The sequence below is a fragment of the Chanodichthys erythropterus genome, chromosome 9 (genome assembly GCF_024489055.1).
Source record: "Chanodichthys erythropterus isolate Z2021 chromosome 9, ASM2448905v1, whole genome shotgun sequence".
NCBI classification, from domain to species: Eukaryota; Metazoa; Chordata; class Actinopteri; order Cypriniformes; family Xenocyprididae; genus Chanodichthys; species Chanodichthys erythropterus.
This window is the reverse complement of record NC_090229.1, coordinates 9,196,132-9,220,742: the sequence shown is the minus strand read 5'-3', so window position 1 is coordinate 9,220,742 and position 24,611 is coordinate 9,196,132. Positions and strand designations below refer to the sequence as shown.

The 24,611-nt window shown below is 37.8% G+C and overlaps 1 protein-coding gene across 1 annotated transcript in view; it reads left to right on the top strand.

The window, feature by feature from the left end:
- The first annotated feature begins 428 nt into the window (after positions 1–428).
- Positions 429–24,611, top strand: part of dennd2c (DENN/MADD domain containing 2C) — a 29,059-nt gene continuing 4,876 nt past the window's right edge. Inside the window, exons 1-16 of the mRNA XM_067394484.1 lie at positions 429–807; positions 3,609–4,641; positions 7,381–7,505; positions 11,177–11,289; positions 11,794–11,961; positions 16,719–16,791; positions 16,873–16,917; positions 17,036–17,223; positions 17,582–17,691; positions 18,047–18,116; positions 18,330–18,407; positions 18,510–18,650; positions 19,864–20,012; positions 20,105–20,282; positions 22,225–22,266; positions 23,924–24,032. Of these exons, the coding sequence (XP_067250585.1) occupies positions 3,779–4,641; positions 7,381–7,505; positions 11,177–11,289; positions 11,794–11,961; positions 16,719–16,791; positions 16,873–16,917; positions 17,036–17,223; positions 17,582–17,691; positions 18,047–18,116; positions 18,330–18,407; positions 18,510–18,650; positions 19,864–20,012; positions 20,105–20,282; positions 22,225–22,266; positions 23,924–24,032 (2,452 nt within the window). The 5' untranslated portion in view covers positions 429–807; positions 3,609–3,778. The remainder of the gene's footprint in view (positions 808–3,608; positions 4,642–7,380; positions 7,506–11,176; positions 11,290–11,793; positions 11,962–16,718; positions 16,792–16,872; positions 16,918–17,035; positions 17,224–17,581; positions 17,692–18,046; positions 18,117–18,329; positions 18,408–18,509; positions 18,651–19,863; positions 20,013–20,104; positions 20,283–22,224; positions 22,267–23,923; positions 24,033–24,611) is intronic.

The window sequence follows — 24,611 nt, the reverse complement described above, 5'->3', positions numbered from 1 at the left end:
AAGATTGCCAGTGAATATCATTTAAATGTTGTCGTTTCTCACACCTGCTGTATGACTTTATATAGTACATAATGTGTATTATGATATGTAAATAACTATTTTAAACAATAAAATAGTTAGTAAAATTATATAAAATAGTATTTTATGTATATATAAGAATTCCCATAACTCAATTATTCAATTCCAATTATTAATTTTCAGAGTGCTTTGTCTCTCAATGAAATATTACCAATGCATTTTAACATACAGCATTTGTAACAATAGCCTATATTTCTCTCAAGTCACTAAACAGTTAAAACAATGGAATCAAAGCATCATTTCCGTTTCAAGTAAGTTTTGACTCGAATGGAGTTACAAGGAACACACATTGGTCATTTTATGAAGACACTTTTATTGCAGCACCAGTTCGTGATCTGATTCATCCACTCAGAAGGAACCGAAGCTCAGAGGGGGAACTGACAGCAAAGGAGGAGGACTGCACGAACACATCCACTCTTTAAGGAACACCTATAACAGCTTCTATCGGGAATATAAATAACACCAGGCGTAACATTGTTGCTAGGAATTATTTGTTACTTTGTGACCCGTTGGTAACGCGCGGTGAAAGTGAATGGATACAAAGTTTCTCTCGAGGAAGTTTTTAGCCGACTGGCTAACCAGTCATGAGAAATGAAGACTTCGGGTCCACAACAGAGTTACAGACTCAGTATTTACTCTAAATGAACTCTCGTGAGAACTTTTATTTCGCTTTTTTTTTTTAGCTGAGTCGAGCATATGTGTTGTGAAACGGCGGACAAGTTTGCGAAAGTAAGTTGATATTTCTTCATAACAAAAGATCTGAACTGGCTTACATGAACGAGCTCTGGTCGCTGCTTTTAATTATTTTTTATTTAATTGAATTTAATAATATTGTAAAAAAAATATATATGTATTGTTTTATTTTCAATCATTTAACCCTTTTATTTTAATTGATTAATTTTAATTAATTTTCATGTATTGTTTATATTTTATTTTTCGTGCCTGATTTCAGAGCCTTAATAATAAATACACTCTTCCTTTGTTTAATTGTTAAATCAAGTTTCCTTATAGACACCTTTTTATTTACATTTATGCAGAAGTCTACCTTTCAAGTAAATATGCTAATCAAAAATTAATGTATTCATATTGGATAAAGTCTTCTGCCTTTCTCATTTCGCCTTTGGGTGAAAATGTCTATAGTATTGACACCATAGTTGAGTTATTTATGAACTTTTATAACTGGGCAGTATTTAACAGAATGTTTTGTCATACATAGACATGATTATGTTTAGTTTTGACAGTGAATTCACTCACTTTCCCACCCTCTTAATTAACCCCACCCAGAAGCATGTCCCCTCATGCACAAGCACCTGGGGTGGGTGGATCACCTGTCAAACGTAATATTATAGTTTATTTATGTCTTGATTGTTGACCATTTGAGGACTGGTGTAATACTAGTGTCTGGTTGATTTTGGCATTGTAGGGGTGTTTTGTGTATGTCTGCGGTTGCTGATGACTCTTTTGATCACTAAACCCCAAACACAGAGCTTTGTCGGCGTGCGGTGGCATATCTGGAAGCAGGTGGCTTGGAGAAAAGAGAGAGAGGATTTATTACGCCTCTCAGGTTGTGGGTTTGGTGCTGGGAATGTCATGAGAAGTTCCTCCTCTCATGCATTTGGGAAGTTTAAGTCAGGATGATTGGAGTTAGAAGGCTTTCCGCAGACCCTGAAAGTTGTAATTAACCGCTGATCTAGCCCGTCCAAACCTACGCAGACCATCTCCACCATTTCAGATTATGCGTCTGTGACCTTTGCTGTGTTAAAGAAGAGTTAGTTCACCCAAAAATGAAAAGTATCCCAGAATTTACTCTCCCTCAAGCCGTCTAGGTGTATATGACGTTCTTCTTTCAGCCAAACACAATCGGAGTTATATAAAAAATATATTCTGGCTCTTCCAATCTTTATGAATAGTAACTGATATTTTGAAGCCCATCCATCCATCATAAAAGTAATCCATATGGCTCTAGGGGTTAATAAAGGCCTTCTGAAATGAAGCGATGGGTTTTTGTAAGAAAAATATCCATATTTGTAACTTTATAAACTACAATCTCTGGCTTCTGTATGCAAGTTGATTCTGGCAGAAGAGTGAACTTTGATCTGAATGTGGAAGTGCAGAGGATAGAGCAAAACAAAACACCGGTCACGAATTAGAAGTCTAAAATTAGAATTTTTAAAGAGAAATTACTCCTATATCCTACGTCATATGGCGGAATTCGTCTCTCGTGAACGTGTGGACAGACGTTACCGGAAGCTATATTATAGTCTATATATTAAGTTATAAATATGGTTATTTTTCTAACAAAAACACTTTGCTTTGCTTCAGAATGCCTTTATTAACCCCCTGGAATACTTTTATGATGAATGGATGTGCTTTTTTTGGGCTTCAAAATATTGGTTACCATTCACTCCCATTATAAAGTTTGGAAGAGCCAGAATATTTTTTAAAATAACTCAGATTGTGTTTGACTGAAAGAAGAAAGTCATCCACACTTTGGATGACTTGAGAGTGAGTAAACTATAGGATAATTTTCATTTTTGGGTGAACTAAAGTTTCATGCCAGACTCCTTGAGTCACAATAAAACTAACATGGAAATACTACACCAGATTAAATGTGTAAAACCATCATTATGGACATTCTGCTGATCCGATCTTCCTGTGAATCAGGAAACACGGGCCTTCCTGCACATGCTCGCAGACACAAGTGGGTCAGTAGATGTGATGATCCTGTAAGGGGGATGGGATCTGGCTCGAATCATGGAGAGATTCCAGTTCGTAAGCTAGATGTAGGTCATCCAGAACAAAGACATCATTTTCGGGTCCGACTGATCAAATGTGGTCAATATACCAAATTATTATGTCGTTCAGTCCCAGTGCCAAGGAATTTCAGCACGTCCTTACTCTTAGCGTAATGTGCAACGTGTCCAAAACACTTTGGCTGCAGATGAGGGCTTGTGTTAGAGCTGCCAGATCCATCCAGGCTACAGTAGACGCAGGAAAGAAGAATTTCAAGTGGCCTCTTTTTGTTGTCAACTTTGTGCATAGAACACCAGCGTTTATTAACGTGCATGAAATTGTGCATATTTTCCTCATTGATGTGTTGACTACTCGTTCTTGTGCCACAAAGAAGGCCCTTCTATTATGTGCACATGGATGTGGAAATACTTGGAATGCCTGTCCTTTTCGTGCAGCGGCTGAAAGAAGCTTTTGGAGAGGAGTGAAATTGAATTGCATTATGCTCAAGTGTGTTAATGCATGGCAGTGCTTTGGACGGGCCCAGCTGGAGAGGCTGGGAGTGGGGGGTGGTGGGTGTTCCTGGGGATGGAGGCCTCTACAATGCTTTGTCCTCTCCCATGTTCCTGTCGTTGTCAGTCTCCTCTTTGTTAGGGTTTTTATTTTTGGTTTTGCTGCTGACCTTGACAGTGACTATCTTCGGTTTCCTGCATTTATGCAGCATGTAGAGACCATCACCTTTTATGTTTGCAAAATGTTCTTGTCAGTTGAACCCACTTGTGTTTTTTTTTCCTTTGCAGTCCCGAAAGTGAAGGAAGAATGGCAGAGGAACTGAAGACATAGCTGTCCTACAGAGGTTCATCTGCGAACTTTATTCACCTATTTGCACCGCAAAGGAAGGGTTTCTTCCTTGATAGTCTTGCTGTTGCAATGCCAGACAGTCCTGCATTGTGACGACATCCTCGTCGTCATGCTGGCTCCTGGAGTGGACCATAAAAAAAGAGTCACAGGAGGACCAGTAGGGAAGACTGCGACGACAGTGGCGGCATGGCCACTCTCGCGAGAGCCTGGCGTCAACATCAAGCAGAAAATTTCCCAATGGGAGGGACTCAGCCAGCAGGAGGATGTCCGGAGTGGGAAAGTTCAGACCCAGCGGACTTTTGCTTCTCGTAGGCTTTCAGGGGATCTCCTTGGAAATGGACTTGACAGCAAGGATGGAGGTAATAAAGTGACTGTATCAAAAGCCAAAAGCCTGGGTTTGGATTTCAGAGAAAACCGAATGACTTTTAGACCGGTTACAGGTGAAATCCAGTCTGATTTCCCAAGAAATCACACACATTTGAATAAAACATCAACTCCTGCAACTAAGCCTTTAAGCACTGTAACCCAAGTCCAAGTGACTAAACCGAATGTTAAAAGCAATAATTCTAAGTCAAACCATTTCCCAGATGTCGAAATTACATCTCTACCTCAGTGTGTAGATGATCCAGAGGCGTTGCTGCCTCCAGGGAACTTTTACACCTCCAGGGGTTTCTGGAAACGACTGGAGGCAGATGAATCTTTCTGGGAGAGAGAGAAAGATTCCTCAATGGTGACTAAGTGTCTTGGTGAAATTGGACCTACTTCCCCTCCACCTAAACCACAGCGTACATTCCAGTACAAGGGTGCGAGCAGTCCACCCGGCCAGTGGATCCAATTGGAGAACCAGACTCCGTTAGTAGGCAAATCGGATCAAGTCCGGAAGAATGACATCATATTAAAGCCACCCAGCTGTCCACCTCCTCCTTGTCCAATCAACACTTTCAACGGGTTTTCCAGAAACAGAAAGAACAGGTGAACATTTTTCCCTTAGTGCAGATCACATTACACAGTTAATCCCAAACATAAAAAAAGAAATGAATGAGGTTTTATGTGCAGCATCCAACAATTGTAAATACTTAAAGGGTTTGTTCACCCAAAAATGAAAATAGTGTAATTTATTACTTGCCCTCATGTCGTTCTACACCCTTAAGGCCTTCGTTCATCTTGGGAACACAAATTAAGATATTTTTGATTGAATCCGATTGCTCAGTGAGGCCTGCATTCACAGCAATGACATTTCCTCCCTCAAGATCCATAAAAAACATATTTAAAACAGTTCATGTGAGTTCAGTGGTTCTACCTTAATATTAAAAAGCGACAAGAATATTTTTGTGCACCAAAAAAACAAAATAATTACTTTTCAACAAAATAGTGATGTGCCGATTTCAATTGAATTAGTGACTCCAAAGTCACGCCAAAATCACGTGATTTCAGAAGTTTAGCTGTTTGATTGGAGTTCCAAGTCACTGATTCGATTCGCAAAGCAGTGTTTTGAAATCGGCCCATCACTATATTGTTGAAAAGTCGTTATTTTGTTTTTTTGGCTCACAAAAAGTATTCTTGTCGCTTTATAATATTAAGATAGAACCACTGTACTCACATGAACTGATTTAAATATGTTTTTAGTACATTAATGGATCTTGAGAGAGGAAATGTCATTGCTGTGAATTCAAAAAATATCTTAATTTGTGTTCGGAAGATGAATGAAGGCCTTACGGGTGTAAAACGACATGTGGGTGAGTAATAAATGACATTATTTTCATTTTTGGGTGAACTAACCCTTTAAACTCAATTTCTTATTCATTAATCTTGTCAGATGTCGCATTTAATATATTTAATATATAGGTAATCACTTATTATTAAATATTATCATATTTAAAATATGTTCTAACATTTTTTTTCATTGAATCTTTTATTTTTTTTTTTTTTTTTTTTTTTTTTTGGAAGGTTGGTTGCAGCTCAGTTTCTTGCATAGTACATAAAGTATGAAGAACAGGGAGGGAGACAAAAATGATATACAGAAAAAGTATAATATCAAAACTGAGATCTATTCATTCTGATCTTTCATTGCTATGTGCATCCAGAACTCATCCCAAAGTCTCTAACACCATTTATTCTAACTGAGCATAGATTCATATGATGCAGTTTCCACTATTAGTATTTTAATTTTGCTGCACTAGTGCCATCAAATGAGTCATTAAATAACCGGGTTAATAAAAAGGTAAATGCCAGAAACTAGATAACTGAGCAACCCTCTCATGTAATTATATTGTACAAAACAAGTCGATAACCCTTTATAAATAGCGTTTTGCTGGCTTTCAAAACCTGTTAAACCTGGTTACAAATGATATATCCTCACGAACAATAGGTGTTGGCCTAAAACGGTCTCATAACGACATGCCTGATCTTGATTGATAGTTCAAATCATGTGGAATGTTGAAGAGAGGTGTGCTATTTCTTTACTAAGTTATCAGATTAAAAAAAATCCCAGACTCACATTGAATGTCCCAAGCCAGAATACCATAGAGGCTTAAAGTGACAGTTCACCTAAAAAATGAAAATTGTCAACATTTACTCACCCTTTTTTCCTGCGATGCACAAAAAATATATTTTTAAGAATGTTAGGGTCCAAATAACATTGGACCACATATACTTTTGTAGGAAAGTCTGTTCACTCTGCGACCATATTTATAATGCCTCTAGGCAGTTATCTAAGGCATTCAAGGCCAAGTCTTATCTTTTTGAACAGGGAAATCCTGAAATGTCAAAAACCTCTTTCCGAGCTCTCATTTAAAAAACATATTTGAAATCAGCAACAAAACCTGAACTGTTCATAAATGTTGTTTCTTATGCTCAAATTGTGTTAAGAAAGCTTATATTTCAGGCTGGGCCTGCCAATGCAGATGTGCAGTCTTAAGCACGCGTCTCAAGACACTGACAGTTTCTATTGCATTTGGAGCTTCTGAAGGCAGCTGCAGTGATGCAATGACTTTACCGATTGGCGACTAGCTCTTTTATTTACAAGGCGGGACTTATTCTGCCATATTGCCCATTGCACCAGACATGAACCAGCCTCAATGACATATGCGCCAACAAATGTGACCTCCGGAGACGCAGCCTTCGAAATGAGATGGCTAAAGTCTTTGAAAAAACGCAGAACATATTAGCAATTGCATAGCAATTCCATGGCAACCACCGACAACACTCTAGCGTTATTCATGTGTAAACACCACTCACAATTTTCTAAGAAAATCTAAAATTCATCTTCTTGTAATTGTTTATTTCATTCTCTTGGACAGCTTTGTGTCAGAGGACAGTGAGGAGAGTTTAGCTGTGAGTGTGTGATAGTGTAGCTGTCTGGCCTCATCCCCAGCTGTGATGTCAGCTGTTCTTTGGCAGAATAGCAGCCCATTGTCCACATTTGGCCTACTTCTGTTTCAGCAAAGACTTTAGAGGTCACGCAAGGGCTTTCTAAACACTCCTATGGTCACGCTGTTGTGTTTACTTCTTCTTCTAATTGTTTTTCTTCTTGATCATTTGGAACCCGATGTCAGTTCCAGCCGTATTATATCATATCTATAACATGTCTGTAATTTTAACTGTGTGATATGCAATTCTAGTGCATTCCTTTTTGGAAACCCCAAACCTCTTGTTATATAACAATACAGGGACTGTTCCTATCACATACACTCTTGATCCCCTTCTCCACAGGAAGTCGTTTGAGTTTGAAGATGTGGTACGGCTGTCAGCCCAACAGGCCTCTAGAGTGAAGGAGGGCCGCCATTCGGGTCTTTTCCACGCCCTGTCTGAAGACAGCATCTATGAGGACATCAGCTGTGAGTGATTCTGAGAACGCCAAGACACATGTCATTGATCAGATATTCTTGTGAAGTATGGTCAAAAAAATGTCTTCATGGAATGAAACTCGCATCTTGATATATTCCGTTTTTCTCATACACTATTATTCAAAAGTTTGGGGTCAGAAAGATTGAAATGAAAGCAAGGATCAATTAAACTGATCAAAAGTGTCAGTAAAGACTTTTAAAGTGTAACAAAACATTTCTATTTTAAATAAATGTTTTTGGTGTTGATCAAGAAGTACTGAAAAAACTATTATGATTTCCACAAAAATATTTTTCAACAGAACATAATTTTTCAACATTGATTATAATAATAAAAGCATGAAACCAGCATATTAGAATGATTTCTGAAGGATCATGTGACACTGAAGACTGGAGTAATGATGCTGAAAATTCAGCTTTGCATCACAGGAATAAATTACATTTTAAAATCTATTAAAATAGACAACAGTTATTTTAAATCTTAGACAACAGTTATTTTTATCCAAAGCAGACGCTTTGGATAAAAGCGTCTGCCAAATGCATAAATGTAAATGTAAATCGTAATAATATTTCACAATAATACTGTTGTTGCTGTATTTTTGATCAAATAAATGCAGCATTGGTGAGCATAAAAGATTTCTTTAAAAAAAAACTTATTGACCCCAATCTTTAAAATGGTGGTGTACAGTTTATTTTTAGTGGTGCATTAATTATCATGCTGTGGTTTAGTAGACAACAGGCATGAGAAAACCCTCTCAAAATGTTGCAACTTTAAATTCATTTCCTTGAAAGCATCGACACTACATCCATCAGTACACAGTCAGTGGTCTTTTTAGATGGTACATGTTAGTTTAATTTTTAAAAATGCATCCAAAGACAGCTGCATTAGACCATCCAGAAGTTTTTGAAAGCAAGAAGGCTCATAAACACCCCCTAAGAAACAAGCCCTAATTATAGAGGGCTTCCTTAAGACAGACAACCCACCGACTTGTTGATTTTGAAAACATGTTATTTGGCACATTCATAATTGTATTGGAGCCAGTGTAGAGAACACTAAATTCTTTTTTTTTTTTTTTTTTTGCATTACATATTCTTTATTTCAGTGGTTCACTATAGACAATGTACTAACTATAAGTAACTTTGCAATGACATATCAACTAACTCTCATTAAAGTGTTAGTGTCACAGATCCCTTGTCTCCCGGACTCCATATCCCATGATCCTCCTGTTCTCCACACCTGCACTCACTTCCCTCGTCATCTCCCCATCATCACGGATCACCTGCACCTGGACTCTATTATCTGCACTCCCTTTATAATGCACTCACTCCCTTGCACTCCTTGTCCGTTCTCTGTTGTGTTTAGTGTGCGTTTGGTGTTCTTGCCCTGTATTAATTAAAGTAGTCTTTATACATTGTGGAAATCCGTATCTGCCTCGTCTCTCTACACCAGCATCCTTAACAGAAGAACGGACCCATAACGCTGGATTTCCACAGAATTATGGAGACTTCCACCAGCTCCCTGGCTTCTGCTCCTCCAAGGCCTTTCTCCCATCTGGCAGCTGGCGATCGCCTCATCGGGCTCCTGCAGGTGGGTCGTTCGCTGGAGAGGTATGTGGAGGAGTTCATTGAGCTTGCTTTCTTGACTAACTGGCCCGACGCTCAGTTGATCGCCCTGTTTCTGGATGGACTGGACGACAACACTATTCGTTTTGATGAACCTGTTTTTCGTTTCTCCTTAAGTGAAACTATGAGTTTAATTTTGTGGTTAAATGGCTCCAAATGCTTCGTGGACACGGTTCATGATCAGTGTATGTCTCCAGTCCATCCGGAAACACGGTTGGCCGGGCCAGTCAGTCAATCTCCGTCTTCCTCCGCATGCCCCTCCAGCGAACTCCCTGCCTGCCCCACACGGAACCCACACTCCTCAACTGGGTCCCGAAAGCGGAGGAGGAGGAAACAGCCCGCTCCAGTATACCCAGAGCCGGCTCCAGTGTCTCCAGAGCCGGCTCCAGTGTCTCCAGAGCCGGCTCCAGTGTCTCCAGAGCCGGCTCCAGTGTCTCCAGAGCCGGCTCCAGTGTCTCCAGAGCCGGCTCCAGTGTCTCCAGAGCCGGCTCCAGTGTCTCCAGAGCCGGCTCCAGTGTCTCCAGAGCCGGCTCCAGTGTCTCCAGAGCCGGCTCCAGTGTCTCCAGAGCCGGCTCCAGTGTCTCCAGAGCCGGCTCCAGTGTCTCCAGAGCCGGCTCCAGTGTCTCCAGAGCCGGCTCCAGTGTCTCCAGAGCCGGCTCCAGTGTCTCCAGAGCCGGCTCCAGTGTCTCCAGAGCCGGCTCCAGTGTCTCCAGAGCCGGCTCCAGTGTCTCCAGAGCCGGCTCCAGTGTCTCCAGAGCCGGCTCCAGTGTCTCCAGAGCCGGCTCCAGTGCCTGTGGGGATCTTAATTGTATTTGAGGGAATGAACTGGCCCTCAGCTCCAGCCGCCGCCTACGAGCCCTCGGCTCCAGCCGCCGCCTACGAGCCCTCGGCTCCAGCCGCCGCCTACGAGCCCTCGGCTCCAGCCGCCGCCGCCGAGCCAAGCTCTCCAGCCTCCGCCGCCGAGCCAAGCTCTCCAGCCTCCGCCGCCGAGCCAAGCTCTCCAGCCTCCGCCGCCGAGCCAAGCTCTCCAGCCTCCGCCGCCGAGCCAAGCTCTCCAGCCTCCGCCGCCGAGCCAAGCTCTCCAGCCTCCGCCGCCGAGCCAAGCTCTCCAGTCTCCGCCGCCAAACCAGCTCCATGCTCCTCCACCCACATATTGACTTTATTCCTTGGACTCCTCAATATGATCCTAAACCTCTCCAAGTATTTTTTTGGGGGGGGCCAAGTACCCGTGGGTGGGGGACATGTGGGCGCCACACATGTGGGTGGGCCTCTGACGTGGCCTGCCAAGGCTCCTGACCCGCCGTGGCCTGCCAAGGCTCCTGACCCGCCGTGGCCTGCCTAGGCTCCAGACCCGCCATGGCTCATGGATCCGCCCTGGAGACCTCCACTCCAGTCCACTCATCCCCCGGCAGCTGCATGAGGTCTCCAGGGCGCCCACCCCCCCTCCCGGTTATTCTATTTACGGCGCGAGGACGCGCCTACCGGGAGGGGGAGGTACTGTCACAGATCCCTTGTCTCCCGGACTCCATATCCCATGATCCTCCTGTTCTCCACACCTGCACTCACTTCCTTCGTCATCTCCCCATCATCACGGATCACCTGCACCTGGACTCTATTATCTGCACTCCCTTTATAATGCACTCACTCCCTGCACTCCTTGTCCGTTCTCTGTTGTGTTTAGTGTGCGTTTGGTGTTCTTGCCCTGTATTAATTAAAGTAGTCTTTATACATTGTGGAAATCCGTATCTGCCTCGTCTCTCTACACCAGCATCCTTAACAGTTAGTAGACTGTAGTATCCTGCTAGTAGACTAGTAGGTTAGGGTTCGGGTTAGTAGAATAAGTTGACATGCTGTTGCAAAGTTACTTATAGTCATTAGAATGTCTGTTGGGGGAGAAGCAAAATAAAGTGTTAGCAGACAGTCTTCTAATACTGTACTTTAATGACTGCTAGTTGACATGTAGTTATTTATAGTTAGGGGAATGTCTAAAGTGGACCATCGAAATAAAGTGTAACCATGTTTTTTCAACCAATCTTCTACAGCGGATATGCCAAAAGAGAACCCATATGAAGACATCAAGATTTCTCCCATGTGTTTACCTATAAGACGGCCACGAAACTACACCATTGGACAGAGAGAGAGCCCACACCTCAAGGTGACTGTCATTTTAAATGCATATTAATTTGGTCATATTTCAGTAAATAGTATGTGCACTACCATTCAAAAGGTGGGTTCAACTTTCTAAAATGTATGTTTCCACAAAAAAATATTTTTTAGGACAAAATCTGCATATTTGAATGATTTTTCAAGGATCATGTGACACTGAAGACTGGAGTAATGATACTGAAAATTCAGCTTTTCCATCACAGGAATAAATTACATTTTAAAATCTATTCAAACAGACAAACGTTCCTTTAATTTGTAATAATATTACAAATTATTAAAAGCTATTTTTTCGCAAAGGTAATTGACATAGACTGAAAGCTTGAAAGGATCTTTAATTAGAAAACTCATATTCACTATTTTCAACCTAGCAGCCATTTATTACCACTGTTTATTTCATCAAGAATGAAATTTTACATTAAAGCCACTGGGTAATTGTGGAACTAAACTGTGTGTTTTCTAATCCACGTCTTCTCTTGTCTGTGATCTTATGCAGCTCTCACCAAAACCCTTCACACTATTACCTAATGGCGACAGGCTGCATAAAGCGGGACGGGAACGCAAAGACTCCGTATCGTCACCTACACGTACCTTCACTACAAACACTCCTAAATCATCAGCAGCCAAACCTGCTACTGCATACAAGATAAACCAACAACCACCGGTAAACCCACAAGCATAAACATGTGCCTCAGATGTCATTAAACGTTACGCAATGTGCCAGTCATCACCTGTTTCTCTGATTGTTTGCATGTGAACTTTAACCACTCTTTTACATAATAAATTCTTTAGTGTTTTATAAACAGAAGAAGGTGCTGCACCCAAACGCTGATCATTTTTTGATACAAACTTTTTTTTTTTTTTTTTTATACAAAACCACATTTCTCTAGCCTGTTTTGCCCCAGATCTCAAAATAAAGTAGCAGTGGATATATGAAGAAAGGGAACCAGACATGAAACATGTATAAAAGAAACATAGTCTGAGAAGAAACGTCAGCTTTGACGCATAAAGAAAGAAGAGGGAAAGAGAGGGAGGAAGTGGTGAGGAGATGGATGGATGGCTACAGGAAACACTTCCTTTTTGAGCATGAGAGGTTGAGGATTATCATGAAGTGCCTGTGCATCATACTGGACACTGCTGACTAATCAGCTATATTCAACTTTGTGCCAGTATGATCCATATTGTTATTTTGGAAAGGCAGAAATCAGCAGGCCGAGGCAGCGTAGATGAAGCTCATGGAGGAATGCTGTTTTAATAATGAGAGCGAGCAGAAAGGGGTGGGTAAGATTCAATAGAAATCACTCATTTTAACATCAAACAGCATGTGAGAAACGTGGAAGTTGTTCTGTCAATTGTCCAGTTCTTCTGTAGGCTGTGTTGAGTGATTTGCGCAGATGTTATCTCATGCGTGAAATATCTGAAGACACTACCAAAAATGTATTTTAGTATTATTCTACGGGGGCTGTTGAATGCTTGCATCTGATTGGTTGACGAACGTTCTAAGGTGTGCAGTTATTTTCAGGCAAACGCACAGCTAAAGTAGTTCCAGGCAGGTTTTGACCGCATTACAGTTCCATATCATTTCGCCAAATGATTTCAGTTATTTCAAAGGTCCTTCCAGCCTACAACCGAAAAAAGAAACAAAACCCACAACGACACTGACCGAGCACATAAATATAGTAAACAATAGGATAAAAACGACAAATTATTTTCATGTTTTTTGCCACAAAATTACGTTTTGTTATATATGGTAAAGCACATTCTCTCTTTCTCCCACTCTCTCTCCCTCTCAAACGCACACACACTCACACAGAAACGTGTTGTCAGCACTGATGTGATGATTTTTTCATTAAAATAGTTTAGCAACTTCAAAGCTACATGACTGTTTTTCATTAGTGAGGTAATAACAGTTCTGTTCTTGAAGCAGATAAACTTACAGTTTTACTATTAGTAGAGACGCTGCTGCCGAACACTGTTGAAAGATTCACAGACTCAGGTATCTCACACATACTTAATCTCTCTCTCTCTCTCTCTCTAATAACTGCATTTATAACTACATTAGTTTGCTATCAATGGCTCAAGCGTCTGTTACTAGCTCTAAAATGACATTTTAGAATTAGCAATGGAGGTGTGGGATGAGATGCTTAAGAAATTAGTCCGCCACACTCCGCTTCATGTCGTGGCTGCATTACCACGGGTGTGTGTTATTTTCTAATAATTCAACATTCTGTCTTTAATTATTGCTTACTTATTCATATACTATTAAAGTATTTATTAATATTTTGAATAAGCTTATGTTTAAAATTTTCATTTCATTTGAATTTTATTTAAACTTTTAGTAATTTTGATTTGTTCTTGTCTTTTTTGTTTTTTGTTCAGTTTTTTTTTTTTTAGCTTTATTTTTATTTCCATTTTATTTTTAGTCATTTTAGTACTTCAACTCAAGCATATTTTTTTCAGTTAGTTGCCAAGGCAAGATTTCTAACATTTCTGTTTAAGTTTTCGTTTTGTTTTGTAAAAATGTTTCATATAACATTTTTATTTTATTTTATTTCATTTCAGCTGTTAGTAATTAACGAAAACAAATATTTTGAATAGTTTTAGTTCTAGTTAACAATAACAACACTGGTTGGGACACATCAATAACAGAAACCCTCTTTACTTGTCTCTTTCACACACTTCCAAAGCTTTTTCCTATTTTCCTCCCATCATTTAAACTAATATAAAACTAAATATAAAATAACAGATTCTGTATTTCTTAAACAGCTTAATTCTGAGAGGAACCTACTTCCTGAGTCTGTTTTTTACCCACAGTATTGATTGTTTTTAGTTTAAAGTGATGGCGTTTTAATAAAATTAGTATTGATAATGCCCTTGCCCCTGGGTATACTTTGTTTTGCAAAGCATACTTCATTCAACTTGGAGTCTTGGACGCATGTACAGTTTTTTTTAACCCATGTAAACATCTTTGTATTCTTTCATGAGGGTACTTTCTAACCTCTTCGCACAATCTCTTGTTTATGTAAGCCTCTATCGTCGCTGTAGCTTGCATGTGTTCCGGTCTGTTCTGTTTATGCAGGTTTTCTTCGACTATCTTGTGAATCGACACCCCCAGGCACGGTTATCACCTGGTGGATAAATGAATTGCTGCAAAAAAAATTAAATGCGCATGTGCGATTTGCGCATAAAAAGTACATCTGATGTTTGTTTGGCATACTTTTCTTCTAACTTATAATTGCCAACATTTGTATGCCATGTGCGTCTCACAAATTAAAAAAGTCCAACTTTGACTGGTTGTTAACAAGCTTGAAACTAGAAATTCATGTCACCATGGTGCTTCAGTTCTTGAACTGAGACAGAAAAGCTTCATGAACCCATTTTCAAGTCTTTTTTTCTTTCTGTGATTAATGGAAGTCATGACTTTTTCAGTTCTATGCTCAATTACATGATCATATTGTTCACTGTTTATACTTGCGTTCTGCTACATAGCAACCTAAAATCATCCTTCCGTGACTCTATTTGAAACTCATGTGGAGGTCAAAGCATTGAGTGGTGCTTAAAAATGCCTTAACCATCTCCACACATGGTGAGCATTATGTTTTTATCTGGGGGGAAGCACCACCACACTGTTTCCGCTCATCATGGGCAAATGCCACAACTGTGTGCTGTCTCATTGCTCTCACTCTGTGATGTGGGTAGACCGCTGTGGTCTCCATGACTATGAATCATAATTAGCATGTCATGTTCTGCTCTGACCAGTAGAGAATATCAGGTCTGACATACACATGTAGATGCAGGTCATTGTGACTCATCTAGTCACATGATACTGTTTAAGCATCTTGGTTATACTTTTGTGTATTGTTTGCATGTGTTTTGTATTTTAAGCATTTATTTAAGCATTAATATCTTCCATTGTAATGTGTAAATGTGTCTAACTACTGTTCAAAAGTTTAGGACATTTGTAATGTTGCAAAAGATTTCTATTTCAAATAAATGCTGGTTTTTTTTTAAGAAAGTAATTTTTTTTCAACAAAGATGCATTAAATTGGTCAAAAGTGACTTTTATAATATTGCAAAATATTTAAAAAAAATAAATGTTATTCTTTAGAATACTGAAAAAATGTATCCTGATTTCCACATATATTAAAATATTAAAGGTGCCCTCGAATGAGAAATTGAATTTATCTTGGCATAGTTAAATAACAAGAGTTCAGTACATGGAAATGACATACAGTGAGTCTCAAACTCCATTGTTTCCTCCTCCTTATATAAATCTCATTTGTTTAAAAGACCTCCGAAGAACAGGCGAATCTCAACATAACACTGACTGTTACGTAACAGTCGGGATCATTAATATGTATGACCCCAATATTTGCATATGCCAGCCCATGTTCCCAACATTATGAAAGGCATTAGACAAGGGCAGCCAGTAACGTCTGGATCTGTGCACAGCAGAATCATCAGACTAGGTAAGAAAGCAAGAACAATAGCGAAAAATGGCAGATGGAGCAATAATAACTAACATGATCCATGATATTTTTAGTGATATTTGTAAATTGTCTTTCTAAATGTTTCGTTAGCATGTTGTTAATGTACTGTTAAATGTGGTTAAAGTTACCATCGTTTATTACTGTATTCACGGAGACAAGAGCCGTCGCTATTTTCATTATTAAACACTTGCAGTCTGTATAATTCATAAACAACTTCATTCTTTATAAATCTCTCCAACAGTGTAGCATTAGCCGTTAACCACAGAGCATATAGCCTCAAACTCATTCAGAATCAAATGTAAACATCCAAATAAATACAATACTCACATGAGTATCATCCATTTGAGGGTTATATTAGCTGTATAAACTTTTATTTAGGCACTGTTTAAGGCAAGCGCGAGCTCTGTGGGCGGAGAGCATGAGATTTTAAGGGGCCGCACAGCATAAATCAGCTCATATTTAATGATGCCCCAAAATAGGCAGTTAAAAAAAATTATTTAAAAAATCTATGGGGTATTTTGAGCTTGAAACTTCACAGACACATTCAGGGGACACCTTATACTTATATTACATCTTGTAAAAAAAAAACGTTCGATGGCACCTTTAAACGGCACAAAGATTTTAAACATTGATAATAATAAGAAATGTTTCTTGAGCAGCAAATTAGCATATTAGAATGATTTCTGAAGGATCATGTGACACTGAATACTAGAGCCATCACAGGAATGAATGCTGAATATATTAAAATAAAACAATTATTTGAAATTGTAACAATATTTAATAATATTTTAGTTCATATTTTTGGTCAAATAAATGCAGCCTTGGTGAGCATAAGAGACTTCTTTCAAAATGTTTTAAAAAGACCCCAAACCTTTGAACGGTAGTGTACAAATTATTATATGGAATTATTATCTGTGTGTTTCTCGTGTAGCTCGTAAACAGGATCCAGGAGATTTTTGATGCCAAAAGAGGAAGGAAACGAGTATGGGCAACGGCAACCAGAGGTGAGAGGATGCATATTTCAAATTTACCTGTTTCACCAAGAAAAAAGGGTAATCAAACAGTAAATGTGTGTTTTATGGCAGATGAATTGAGTGGAACAGAGAGTGACCCCGAGGAGAGCTCTAAAGGTCAGTGTCTCCCTCAGGCCTCGGCACAGAGAACTCTTGTTTGTTCGAGTTTAACTTGTATATCAAACCAGCAGGTTTTATAAACCCACCAATGCTGTTTACATTTTTTCCCTCATAGATCGCTCCCAGCGCACAGTGTACGTTCAGTCAACGTTAAAACGGCGGCCGGGTTACCGCACTTTAGAAAGGGACTTGATCCAACTTCAACAGCAGCAGCTTTTCCAGCAGTTTGTTGTGGTGTCGCTTAGAAAAGTTTCCCCTGGAAACACATACATCCCTGAGATCACACAACAGTTCCCTACGAAGGTAGAGACCTAATGACAAAATTTTGTAATAGGATGTGTCCGGAAATAATATCGGACGGAGCTTGATTTGAGAATTCCATTTTCTTTTTAAATAATATGTTTTTTAAATATTATAAATGCTTTTTTATAATTAAAATGTATTTTATATAACATGTATTATAATAAAATTATTTACATTTTAATTTTAAATAAATGTGAATTATAATGTATAATTATATGTAATATATTTATATATTCAAATTCGAATGTATATTATAAATATTTATTATAATTATGCAACAAATTTAATATACAAAAAATGCAATTATTATATGTTTGACTATATAAAATAATATTTTTCTGTCTTTATTTTATTTTAGTTTGAGAAGTCTTCTCGTTTGTCTCGTGAGGCTGAAGATAGATTAAGGGCGATTCCCAAGTTTTGTTTTCCTGACTGTAATGACTGGTGTCCGTCCTCGGACCACAGCAGGTAACATGCTGATATTTTTATTTTCAAATTAGTTAGCAGATTATTTTGTTTGTTATTTTTGGGCTCCCATATCCTGAGACAATTTGTATTATATTTTCACTAATTACACTTTATTATTTGCTTCTCTTTTTGTCTGTTAAATAAAAGATCGCTTTACGGCTATCATTTTTGAACAACAAAAAGGTGTAGTGTCTTGACTCTGGGTCTGGAGTCGGGCACATCAACGTCTTCTCTAATTTTTATTGTTGTTTCTATTTTTTCCCCTATATTATAAAATTGGAAACATAACAACAGTTTTATGTTAGTTGGCTAACTAATTCACTCTTCTAATATGATCCTTGATTATCACCCACAGTGAAACATTTTCTTTTGTCCTGACGGGAGAGGACGGGAGTCGCTTATTTGGATACTGCCGCAAAATCCTGGTGAGTTTGTAATTATATGTGGTCATATTAATTCAACAGAAAAATTTATTTCTTTGCCCAAACATGCAAATTCATCAAGTCATTCCAAGCCTTACATAAATCATCATGCAGGTTTGGTACAACATGAAAGTGAATAAATAATGTGTAATGAGTGTATATTGTGTATTCTCAATGGTAAATATGCACTTGACCTTTGACCCGTGTGTTCTGCAGCCCAGTGGGAAGGGGAAGAGACTGCCTGAAGTTCACTGCATCATCAGCAGACTGGGCTGCTTCAATCTCTTCTCAAAGGTCAGGGGCATTTCAGAGATCAGATATGAATTTCCTGTTTTATCAGCACTAAACCTTTTAGACAGATGCTGAAGTGTAACTGCCTGAAATGTTTGCGAGTAGATCTTGGAGGAGGTGGAGAGGAGGAGAGAGATTTCTCCTGCCTTGGTTCATCCTTTCATGCACAGCGTCATGGAAGCGCCCTTCCCTGCTCCTGGACGAACCATCACCGTCAAGAGCTTCCTGCCAGGCTCTGGCAATGAGGTAAGGTATTGTTGAACTCTGCTAATGCAGAGAATTTTATACCATTATTTTGATTTTTCTCTAAAACATTCTCAGAAAATAGAGATTTTTAAAACATGTAAGATTTTGAATTTAGTTTGGTTATTTTTATTCCATTAAAGCTGACTGCAAGTATTTATTTACATTTCAACTTTATTACTAGTTATAAAGGACAGCTTGACCTTTTTTTTTTTTTTTATTATTTATTTATTTATTTATTTTACAAATTAAGAAATGGGTGTAACGCCAGTAAAGAATTATCATTAAAAATGTGTTTTTAAGATGGTATCAATATCATCTCAAAATAATGCCACAGATCAGATGAAAATCAACAAATTCTAAAATAATTCATAATTTTTTTAATGAAAACCTTTCACACAAACATTAAATAATATAACCAATGACATGTTAAAATGAACTTTAACCATATGAACCATCTGCATTTTTGAACAGCCTCTTTTTCTTCAAAGTACTATTCTACAACTTTTCAGAATACTTGTTTTTTTTAACATAAATTTTAACAAAAACACCAGTGACAACAAATGAAGGAACAAGCATTCAATTATTTATTTTATTTATTTTTTCACATTTCTTCTTCTTCTTCTTCTTCTTATTATTATTATATACATCAATTAATGCTGATAAATAATGAAATAATTAATCAATTTTTAATAAATACAATTTTATTTATAGTTAAAATAATTTTTAAAAATATTTTACAAATAACAAGGGTTTTTAGGCACTTTACACATTCAAATGTTTTTTTTTTCTTGTAAAAAATTTACAAAACAATATACTCTGTTATTTTTTCACATTTGTTATTATATATATTATATATATTATAATTATACTATATTATTATTATTATTATTATTATATCAATTAATACTTATAAATAATGAAATAATTAATCAATTTTTAATTAATACAGTTTTATTTATAGTTAAAATTATTTTAAAAAATATATATTTTACAAATAACAAGGGTTTTTATGCACTTAACACATTCAAATGTTTTTTTTTTCTTGTAAAAAATTTACAAAACAATGTTTTCATATTATTTGATAAAATGCTGTTATAGAATTGTGCCTTTACATAGGGTCTCCATTTGAAACCTTTTTAATCACTCATATGTCAAGCTACAGGTTTCTCACTATATTTGGAGAATCACCCATGTGTCTCTGTCGTATATGTAGGTTCTGACTCTGTGCAGGCCGGTGGACTCTCGTTTGGAGCATGTGGACTTTGAGAGTTTGCTGACGTGTCTTAGTGTGACCAGACTCCTGCAGGTCTTCGCTTCTCTGCTGCTGGAGAGGAGGGTGATCTTCATCGCAGACAAACTCAGGTACAGACCGTCAACCCATGCTGAGACCCAAATATACCATTCTGAATGGCAACTAGAATTAAATCCGAACCTAACTCTCTGTCTCTGGCCAGCATCTTATCCCGATGTGCTCACTCTGCCTTGGCACTACTGTACCCCTTCACATGGCAGCACACGTTCGTACCAGTGCTCCCTGCCAGCATGCTGGATATATGCTGCTCTCCCACTCCTTTTGTAATGGGGGCGCTGTCTCCATCCCTGCCTGAGGTGCTGGAAATGCCCATTGAGGAGGTCAGTTGCCATATTTAAAGGGATAATTCAACCAAAAATGAAAATTTCTGTCATCATTCCAAACCTGTATGAATTTCTTTCCTCTGAAGATATTTTGAAGAATGTGGGTAGCCAAACAGTTAATGGGCCCCCAAAACTATGGAAGTGAATGGGGCCCATCAGCTGTTTGGTAACCCACATTCTTCAAAATATTTTCTTTTGTGTTCAGTAGAAGAAAGAAATTCATACAGGTTTAGAACAACTTGGTGGTGAGTAAATGATGACAGAATTTTCATTTTTGGGTGAACTATCCCTTTAAGTCCACTTATAATTCTAATAAAGGTTTTTTTTTACACCAAAAATGGCAAAGATCTTTATGTAAATTATCTGTTATGATTGGCTATGCTTTTGAACACTGAATAAGTGTTGATGTGTAAATATTGGTGATCATGTGTTAAAGGGTTAGTTCACCCAAAAACGAAAATAATGTAATTTATTACTCACCCTCATGTCGTTCCACACCTTTAAGACCTTTGTTCAATTTCGGAACACAAATTAAGATATTTTTGATGAAATCCGATGTCTCAGTGAGGCTTCTATTCATTCAGAGCAAAGCCATTCAAACTCTCAGGGCCCATAAAGCTACTAAAAACATATTTAAAACAGTTCATGTGACTACAGTGGTTCAACCTTAATATTATAAAGTGACAAGAATACTCTTGGTGCACCAAAAAAACAAAATAACGACTTTATTCAACAATATGTATATGGGCCGATTTCAAATACTGCTTCATGAAGCTTCGGAGCTTTACGAATCTTTTGTTTCGAATCAGTTATTCAGAAACTGCCAAATTGCTGAAATCACATGATTTTAGCGCTCAACCACGGATTTGAACAAAATTCATAAAGCTTCGAATCATCATAAAGCAGTGTTTTGAAATCGCCCATCACTAGATATTGTTGAAAAGTCGTTTTTTTTTTGTTTTTTTTTTTTTGGTGCACCAAAAGTATTCTCGTTTCTTTATAATATTATGGTTGAACCACTGTACTCACATGAACTGTTTTAAATATGTCTTTAGTACCTTTATCGATCTTGAGAGATTCGGTGACTTTACTCTCAATGGAGGCCTCACTGAGCCATCGGATTTCAACTAAAATATCTTAATTTGTGTTCCAAAGTAAGGTCTTACGGGTGTGGAACGACATGAGGGTGAGTAATGAGTGACATTATTTTATTTTTGGGTGAACGAACGCTTTAATGTGTTCATTAGTTTCAGTAATTTGACTGGGTTATGAACTTGAGAGTGTTTAACTTCAGAAAAAAAAACAAAAAGAAAAAAACATTTAGTTTTACATGAACTTTTTTTACTCATCTGGCCTGTGGAAAACAGTCCGCCAGAAGGGGATTTTATAGGATGCTGTCATGGATATAAGATGCTTCTAAACAACAGAGGAGAGCTCTGAGATTTGATTATGTCCACGACCGGAGTTTAATTTAATAACAGTCATGCCTTGAATTGTTTCCATTGTTTAACAGCTTGAAATTCCCCATGCCGGCAATAAAGTACTATTTGACGGAGGTATAATGTATTAAATCATATCTACAAGATGGTCCAAGTTTAGTCTACTCTTTGACTTGGCAACAAAGCAGTACTTGTTTCGCATTTGAGGTGCTATACGTGTTATAAATAAAAATATTCTTAACTTCAAAACTTTTTAGTAAACACAAGATTGCATTTGTCTTGCTTAAAGAACCTGATGAACTTTGGAAAACTATACAAACTTGCTGTATGAAAGTCCATCTAGTGACTTTTATGTAATTGTATGCATAGGATATTTTTTCTTATGCTTTCTGTTTTGAAAGAGCATTAGAGACGCATACGTTTGTACAAATGGGTTCTTGCATTCTGTTATCATTCTGACTTTACATCCTTCTTTTTTCATTTTTGTCTCATTCTTTCAGGTGCTTATTGTGGATTTGTGTGCGGACAAGTTTGTCGTTCAGGTGTGTATGAAGGGTTTAGTTTTCTAATAATACAAGGGTGTGTCCTTTTGAAAGTGTGTTTGTGAGGGTGTGTTCTGAAACTCAAGTCAGGGCCTGAGTAGCTGAACTTTATTGTCAGTCAAAAACATAAATGTGACAGTTTTAAGTGATCTTGTCCATATTTTTCTGTTAACGAATTCAAGTTTATTTTTCCCTCATACACTACCGTTCAAAAGTTTGGAGTTGATAAGATTTCTTTTGCTCACCAAGGCTGCATTTGATGGTGAAATATTATTACATTTTAAAATAACTATTTTCTATTTGAATATATTTTAAAAAAGCATTACTTCAGTGAGCATATTTACATGCACATTCTTAACCCAGTTATGCTTAATAAGCCAACAATGCATGTGGTCATGTAAATGTGTTAACCCATTTTCCTTTATTGGACACTGCTAGGTTTTTGCCCCATTACCCCTGATTTCCCCTGGCAAATGAACACATTAACATGCATTCTGTGGGCTTATTCACTTTAAAAAAAAAAAATTGTGTAGGGTTTATTTTGAGAAAATGTACTCAAAAATTGATAGTACATTTCACAAATAATTACGGTTGTCAAAAGTACCGACTTTTTGTACCAAGTTGGTACTGAAATTTTAAAAATGTGATGATACCAGCATTTTGAGCACTGTTGAGTGGATTCTCAAACACCTCTGATTGGCCAGTGTGTTCACGTGCTCAACAGATATGTCTGTGATTGGCTACAATGATCAACACTTCAAAAACATGCTTCACACAGGAGCGTTTGCTTTCAAACTATCCCATGTGTATCTGTGTAAAGCGCTCGGTGAAGAGTGTCAAAGATGTATTCCCTACAAATAATTGAATTAAATGGCAAGAACACTTTGAATTAAACATGAATTTTTGAAGTAGAAAGACTAAAATAGTATTTTCTTGTAAAATGTACTCCAGTTGTCTTTTATGTACAACTTCGAAAAATCATTATTTTGAAGTGCGCATGTGTGATATGTGACAGGAAAGCATCCTGTGGATTTAAATCTTGGATTTAAGCACATCCAGACAGGAAATACATTGCAAACTTAGACTCAAGAAGTTATAAAAAAAGTGTTCTCGTCTCATGCAGCTGAAGTAGAAGTGATACAGTTAAAATGCTGCAGCTGTAACTGCATGAGAGGAAAATATGAGTCTGTGAGTTTCCCTCTGACATGTTGGAACACTCTTCGGTTTGTAATGGTTTATTTAACATCACAACCAACGTATGAAATACTCAGAGACAGATACATGAATGATTATGCTTTGATTGTGTTTTTTGGTCATAACCAGGAAATAGCCTGATGTATCAATAAAGTCTTGTAAATGCAGTTTACTTAAAAAAAAAAAAAATCGTACTGACCCCAAACTTTTGAACGGTGGTGTACTGTACTTCGGACACAGATCGTATCTATATTTTTGCATGCATGGAAACAACAGAAATACTTGATTAATTATTATTCATATTTTTTTGGCTTTTATTTTGCACTTTCAGTTTCTAATTGCTGACAAATTGTTTGGTGAAATGCAGTCATGGGTGACTCGTCCATCTGGTCCCTATATCAATATTTGTTTCTTTCCTAAATTTGCTCTTACATTCATCTTTCCCTCCCCTCTGTTGTCATAGCTTGGAGATGAGGACTGTATCTTACCAAGAAAGCTGCAGGCAGCGCTTCAGGAGATACTGGAGAACAGGGAGGAGATACTAGAACAAAACACAAGAGACAGGAAAGGAGGTTAGACTCATCACGCGTGCCGTTGTTCCCTTCACAGCCGAACCCACAGCATCTGACACAAAGTTCAATTTTAAACTGGTTTCACTCATGTGATTTAAGGTTTGGTCTATTGTCTTATTGTGTCAAATTAGCTGTTCACCTTTTGAAATCTATTGTCTGTTCATTCATGATGTGATGAGTAACCAGCCGTTAAACAAGGCCAGTGAGGTCAGGAACATAACGACAGGTTTTGTTAAGCTGGCCCAACGGTAAATGGTTATATGGGCTGGTTATATGGGCTGGTTATACTAAATACTAAAGGACCAATGCAATGCTTGATGAGCACAGTTTTCTTTCCTGTATTGACATATTTCCTATTAAAACGAGAAGTTTTAGGTCTCGTTTTGTTAAATAGCCAATCATTTTAGACATTCTCATTCTAGAGAGCATTTGATTGAAAAACATTTGAATATGAACCAAAAATCCATTCTCAATATTTTAGTTTGTTTTCATAGAAGAAAAGGTATACGTTTCAAATCTGCTAAAAATTATTTTTAGAAGTACATTAGCATATAAATGGCCTCAAAGCTAATAGAGATG